The sequence below is a fragment of the Alexandromys fortis genome, unplaced genomic scaffold (genome assembly GCF_014885135.2).
Source record: "Alexandromys fortis isolate MF-2015 unplaced genomic scaffold, M_Fortis_MF-2015_v1.1 scaffold_157, whole genome shotgun sequence".
In the NCBI taxonomy this organism is placed as follows: Eukaryota; Metazoa; Chordata; class Mammalia; order Rodentia; family Cricetidae; genus Alexandromys; species Alexandromys fortis.
This window is the reverse complement of record NW_026068041.1, coordinates 780979-788164: the sequence shown is the minus strand read 5'-3', so window position 1 is coordinate 788164 and position 7186 is coordinate 780979. Positions and strand designations below refer to the sequence as shown.

The window sequence follows — 7186 nt, the reverse complement described above, 5'->3', positions numbered from 1 at the left end:
ACCCACAAAATAAAAATAATAAATCTCTACCAACAACAACAAACCTTAGACCACGTTTCCAGCAGCGTCGGTACAGAGGCTTGGTGGTACTTGGTTGAAAATGATAAGATTCTGCTGTATCAGGCTCCCCGAATGGCTATTTTAAACCCTTTCTCTTGCTCACTATACCTTGTGGTCTGAACCCTAAATCTTCTGTACTTTCTCAGCTGGCTGCTATTTTTTTCTCTACTACCTAGGAAGAGTGGATAGGGCCAGACAGCATTATAAGACCTTGGTAAAAACCAAAACTCACCTGACAAAGTCTAGGTTTTTCAGACATTCGAAACAGGAATTTTAGGGACACGGACAGCGTTTTGGACTGGGACTTTCCATAAAATAATCCATAGGAAACTACCTTCACAGATCCTAGACCTTTGGCTCAGCTGTTAACCACAAATGTGGTGAGGTGTTTTACGCTGGTGTTTGGGCTGCTATCTTCTCCTTTTTGTTCACTTAATAGATCTCTGAGGAGTCAATGAATGGCGCTCCCTAAGATCGGTGTTTAATTAATTGCTTTGGCCTGGCTGCTATAGTATTACAACTCGGAATAAATAGCATCGATTGTACTATAAAATTTGCTTTAAGCTTGCCAGCACGCCGGACATCGTATTCCAGCGACTGTTAAGTCATTTGAAGTGCCAGGTTCATTACGCAGTTTACTATCTGGGTGAGCAGTGGCCAGATGCGCGGGACCTAGGGAGGACAAGATTGGGTCCCTCTCTTGTCCATCATCCTGAGGCTTCAGGCGGGATTGTTTTGCAGTGTGATTTGGAAACTGGCCCCACCTCTGGAAAGTGAAGGGGCGGTACGGAGGCGGGGAAAAGCATGGATCTCTCTTTTCATTGGATTGCTTTTAAGTCAGTCAAACCTCTGCTTTGTTCCCGTTGGCGAGAAGACTCCAGGCAGGTAGCGTGCACGCCGTGTTGGCCCCTCCCGAGGTGGGACCACGACTACCGACGTCTCCGACAGTTGTTGTTGGGGTTTGGGCCTCATTAATTATTCATTAGGACACTTGAGACGACTGCAGCGATTGGTGGCTGAGAGACCGAGTCGTCTGTGTCTCCGCTGGAGAAACGTGTTACCCTCGCGAGGCGGGAGAAGCTGCGCATAAATTATTCCAACGAGGAGGGCGGGGCCAATCATAAATTAGTTAAATGAGCCAGGGAGGGAGGGCGGGCGGCCGGCTGCGAATTAGCCTAAGTTCTTAAAGATGGCGGCGGAGCGGAGTCGCTCCCCGGTGGAGTCGCCGGTGCCGGCCTCGATGTTCGCCCCCGAGCCCAGCTCTCCGGGAGCGGCCCGGGCCGCGGCGGCTGCGGCACGACTCCACGGAGGCTTCGACTCGGACTGCAGCGAGGACGGCGAGGCGCTCAACGGCGAGCCGGAGCTGGACCTCACCAGCAAGGTAGGCCCGGGAGGCGGCGGCGGCGGGGCCAGGAGTACCCGAGCGGGCCGGACGGTCTCCGAGGCGACGGCGGGCAGCTGGTCGTCCAGTGGCAGCGGCTCACTGGTACGCGGGAAAGACGCAGCCCGCCCACCTGCCGCGCTCCCGGACGTGCGGGGCCCGGGCCCACTCTCGGCACCGGGCAGTGTCCAGCCGGCCTCCCGCGCTCTCCGCTCCCGCCTCGATCGCTGCCCCTTGGCTCCGCCACGTGGAACTGGGCTCTCAACACCGGCCGCGCGCTCTGCATCCCTGTCCCTATGTGGGCCACTCCGCCCTCCTCAGGAGGGGTCCCCGAGACACTGGGTTTTCTTCTTTCTGGAGCGTCCGGGACGACCGAGGGTCAAGGTGGCTTGGGCAGGGGGCGGGTTGCTCGCGAAGACAGGTAGCCATTCGGAGGTGGATGTAGGGTGGCAGCTGCTTCTCTTCCTGGTCCCTGGAAAGGAAACAGAAAGTAGTTGCTCCGTCTGCGAGAATGATGTCCGAGGAGTGTCCACTTTCCGTGTCCACCCAAACAGTATAAAAAGATGGGACTAACGAGACGGCTTAGCTAGTAAAGACGCTTGCCTCCTGAGTTTGACAACCTCAATTCGATCCCCTGGACCTACCTACTTAGAAAACTGACTCCCACAAGTTGTCCTCTGATGTCCACATGAACGCTGTGACACGCTTCCCACCCCCATGTAATAAAATTTAAAAACTAGATGGGCGGTGGGCATGACCCACACAGTCTTGCTACCCAGGAGTTGAGCCCTCTCTTAGTAGTCATAGGGTAAGGACGGGGTTTTAAATAGTGCCTTCTGAGTTGTTGAGACGGTAGGCAGAAATTAGATCTCACCATCTACTTGGCATTGTGAAAAATAAAAATGTTAGTCTAGGATGTAACTGGTGTTTAGAAAGCTTTCGGTGTCACTAAAGACACTAATGCCCACTTGGAGGGACTGGGAAGGCTGGCTGGGTTTCCCTTCCAACTCTTGCCATTAAAGAGGTTCTGTGACCTTGGGAAGGTATCTTAGCCTCTCAGTTCTCCAGTTATTCCATCAAGAAACTATGGCTGTATTGCAAAAATTAGAAGTGTCTGTTAAGACACCCATTATAGTACCAGATCCATATCAGAGACTCAGGAAGTATTTGGACTAGATAGATGATAATTCCCTATGAGGATTAAAAAGCTGCTGATGAAAGATAGGCCCGCCCCACCCCTTGCCCTTTGTAAGGTAATTATAAGAGAGGTTTTTATGGCCCTTTGATGTCTGTGGCCATACTATGCTGAACTAGTCTCTTCCCATCTAGGAAGCTAAGCAGGGTCTGGTCTGATTACTACTTGGATGGGAGATTTTATGGAGCTTTGAAAATGTTTGTGACATCTCATGGTGGCACAACTACAGAAAACTGGAAAGAACCTTTCCCTGCAACCTAAGTAAACGATTCCCAACTATTCTTTCTCCATCCAGTCTCTGCTGAGCACTTGGAAGCCAGCTAGCTTCTTTTTGTCATGGTAGTCCTCTCTAGTTCCTCTAGATGAGGATGGCAAAACTCAAGAAGACCTCCAAAATGTAGGAGACAGTGTAACCCTGGCAGCAACCGGGTTACAATTATAAGTTCTGATGAGTTAAATGGGCATGTTAGAAGTGGGCTGGCTGGATGGCAGTACATAGTCAGGGAACTGAAGAAGCCTGGAAACACAGTGGGGAGTTGGGACAGAGTTGTAAGAGGGTGGTACCTTCGTTACTATTTTATTTAATTGCCATGAGTAAGGAACTGTTACCTCATCACATAGCTGGGGAAGTCCTTGGAAATTGGAAGAGTGTGTGTGTATGAAAGAAAAGCTGATCGTGTGGAGGAGAGAAGGGGTGGACTGAATAGATTTAAGCCCTGGAAATAGTACACTCTAGATTTTATACCTCACTATTGTTAAAAAATGTGGGGAGCTAAGGCTATGAGAGCTTCCAGCAAGAAAAACATTTCATGATTAATGGTGGCGGGATACATGCAGTTTTTGTAGAAATGATTGGGTGAAGATAACTTTGTACTGAGCGTTAGTTTAGCTTGGCCTAGGAGCTTTTGTTTTTGTTTCATTTTGAAACAGGATCTCATTCTATAGCCCAGGCTGTCAAACTCATAGCAATTTCCTTGCCTCAGCTCCCCCAGTGCTGGTATCACAGACTTGAGCCAGCCCAAATGCTTTATGTTATTCTATAGACTAGGAAATTGAGGTTTAGAGAGGTTAAGTTCTTTGTCCAGGGTCACATAGGAGTGGCATGCCTGATGGCAAAGACCTCCCCAAATAAGTGGTTGATACTTTGTTATTGACAGGATTTACACAGCCCTTAGCCTAATAATACTAACCTTAGTGGCTGTAGAATTTTGTTGACAAAGATGGCCTTTCGCAGGCAGTTTTCACTGTAGTAATCAAGACAGCGTAGACAAGGTAGAACAGAATCCTTTGTTATTGTGGGTGGAGGGCATAGCTATAAGTGAGCAGTCTGTCCTTGAACTCCCGGTGCACTGTAGGCAGAAGATGGTGCGGAGGTGCAAAGCTCGGCTCTGCAGCTTTCCCGGCTCTGCAGCTTTCCCACTGTGTCAGGCTGGCTTCTCCCCTGTTTGGGACAACCCCCTTGTGAAGCAGCTGGAGGCAGGCTGTGTACACCGCTCCTCCTGTGGGTTGTGGTGCAGACATAACTCATTCTAATATATCATCTGGGTCGTATAAGGCTGTTTGAGCAGAGGCAGAAAGCGCATGTGGGGGCTGCACAGCTGTGTTGCATTAGAGTGCTCTGAGGTTTGCCCAGGGTCTCTGGTCAGGCTTTGATCAGCTTTGGCTGTGGCGCTCTCTAGTGAGTGAGGTCCTAAGGCTGTTGGTTTCTCTTCTAGCTGGTTCTAGTGAGCCCTACATCAGAGCAGTATGACAGCCTACTTCGGCAGATGTGGGAGAGGATGGACGAGGGATGCGGAGAGACCATATATGTCATTGGGCAGGGATCAGGTGAGCATAGTTTTCCTTTCCTTTATTTTAAACAATTATTTATTAGAGCACATTTCCCCGCCGCCACCTTTTTAACTTCCGTGTCTCCTGTGCAACCACTCTGTAATACCTACACAACTGTCTGGAGGGGGGACAAGCAACTGAATGGTCAGGACAAGTTTGGGGTCAAAGTTCCTTGTTCAGGGGGCCCTAGAGATGCTTCCTCTCCACCTCAGGACTCCTTGTGTACAGGGAATTGGAACTTTAGGCAAGGAAACCTCGTCCAAGGTAAGCCAGTAAGTCCTAGCTAGGTCTAGAATTAACCCTGCTTTGGGTAACTCTAGGTCTTTCCCTATAGACCCTGTTTGTGGATCCCATTACGTTCTGTTTCCTGCTTAGCTGATAATCTCTGTGGTTCTTCTTGAAGCCACCAAGAAGTAGACACTCAGAATTTCTCTCTTCTTACATCAAGGTGCTTTGGTCCAGACCATGCTGACCACTCAGTCTGGATAGTTGTGATAACAGAGGTCCCTCCTGGCCCCTTCTAGATCTCGGCAGGCTTGTAGCCATGTGACCACTTTGGTTATTGTCCTCCAACCTACTTACTCATCATAATAGAGTCTGCAGTTTTAGAGAAAGGCAAACCCCACGTCAGAGCCCCAGACAAGATAATGGAATTGGTTTTGTCCGCTCCCCCCTCCAATCACTCCTTGTTTCCACCCTTAGTGCCATAGCCAGCTCACTACCTTCATCTTCATTGCAACATTTTCTGTGCTGAAATGAAAGCCGAAATTATTGAGGATCACTTGCAAGGAGCCCAGGCTGGGCCTGTGTGCATCATTGGAGCAGTTTTCTTTCTCAGTAGACTTATAGACAGGCACATAGTAGTTCTTTGGCAGCTGAGTCTGAGTTCAAGAGCTCTCACAGGCCTTTTACCAGGCCTGGGATTCTAGCACTCAGGAGATTGAGGCAGGAGGATGGCCAATTCCAAACCATATACTGTCTCAAAATAAAAAATACAAAAAAGGCCAGGGGTGTAGCTCAGGGGCAGTGCTTCATTGCCTGACTTATGCAAGGCCTGGCTGAATCCTCAGTACTGGAAAAAAAAATTGTTCTTCAGCCACTTGATACATGTGTTAAGGATCTTCTAGATCTTGATACTTTTCAAAGCTCTTTTGAATACTTAAAATTTGTTACCCTAGAATGGGCTTGTAGCTTAGCAGTAGAATGCTCACCTAGGATGTTCAAGGCCCTGTGCTGTCACCAGCAATAGAAAGTCAAACAAAACAGAATAAAGCTGGTCCTTGCCCACAAGGAGGAAAGACGGCACATACACAAGACAATATTTGAAAATGCCTGAAGATGACAACTAGGGACAACGACTCGGTCTTTAAAAAACGGCTCCCCTATCTCCCCTGTCCTTCCCACTCCTGCCACCCCTCAGCTGTGGTGCCTATCGCCTGAGAGAAGACCTGGTCAGAGAGATAGGCAGACTTAGAGGTCACCTGTCAAGGAAGGGAGGGAGTCCGTCAGTGTTGCCAAGTGCTGCTAGGCAGCAGGTTCAGAAAAGGCCATTCTGCTTGGTGATAAATCATTGATTCCTTGTGCGAGTTCATTGAGTATGTCTCTGTCCTGCCTTAAGACAAACCATTCATAGGTCACTTCCTACTTCATAGGAAACCACAGAAAGGTCAGTTTTGACAAGGGGTAGGACTAGTCTTTAATGATCCAGACTCTATTTATTTATTTACTTTAATGGGATCTTGCTTTGTGATCCAGGCCGGCCTTGGATTTTTTTTTAAATACTTATTTATTTATTATGTATACAATATTCTGTCTGTGTATACGTCTGCAAGCCAGAAGAGGGCACCAGACCTCATTGCAGATGGTTGTGAGCCACCATGTGGTTGCCGGGAATTGAACTCAGGACCTTTGGAAGAGCAGGCAATGCTCTTAACCTCTGAGCCATCTCTCCAGCCCCGGCCTTGGATTTTATCCACCTGTCTTGGCCTTCCCCACAGACTCAGACTCCCCTTTTCTCTCCTGCTTTAATGCAGTCTAAATTTTGCCATGGCTCAGCAACTCACAACTAATTAACTCTCCTTTGGAAGGTAAGATGTAATGCTCATTTGCCCATCTCCCACACACCCAACAGTAGCCACACATCATCTTGGTGACTCCGTCTGCTGGATTCTTTGGAGGCAGAAGCCATCTGAACTGGTTAAACAAGTTGAACATCAGACAACATTGAATCAATTGCAAGGCTCCCAGAGGTCAGCTTCATCTCTAGCTTCTTCTGGGTCCAGAGCCTGCCCCTGTAACATGGAGAATGCAGACATGGAAACCTTCCATCAGAGAAACGGTTTTTGTGTTTTTGTTTTTGTTTTGTTTTGAGACAGGGTTTCTCTGTGTAGCCCTAGCTGTCCTGGAACTCACTCTGTAGACCAGGCTGGCCTCAGACTCACAGAGATCCACCTGTCTCTGCCTCCCAAGTACTGGGATTAAAGGTGTGTACCACCACCGCCTGTCCCTCAGAGAAGTATTATGTGAATAAATACATTAAAACCTTGTATACCATCCAAAGGGACTCTCTCTTTTTTTAAAAAAAAAATATTTATTTATTATGTATACAATATTCTGTCTGTGTATATGCCTGCAGGCCAGAAGAAGGCACCAGACCCCATTATAGATGGTTGTGAGCCACCATGTGGTTGCTGGGAATTGAACTCAGGACCTTTGGAAGA

General features: G+C 48.4%; 1 protein-coding gene across 1 annotated transcript in view; it reads left to right on the top strand.

The window, feature by feature from the left end:
- Positions 1-1229: 1229 nt before the first annotated feature.
- The window catches only part of Gtpbp1 (GTP binding protein 1), a 24982-nt gene continuing 19025 nt past the window's right edge, over positions 1230-7186 (top strand). The window contains exons 1-2 of the mRNA XM_050165706.1: positions 1230-1441; positions 4352-4463. Coding sequence (XP_050021663.1) covers positions 1250-1441; positions 4352-4463 — 304 coding nt within the window. The 5' untranslated portion in view covers positions 1230-1249. The remainder of the gene's footprint in view (positions 1442-4351; positions 4464-7186) is intronic.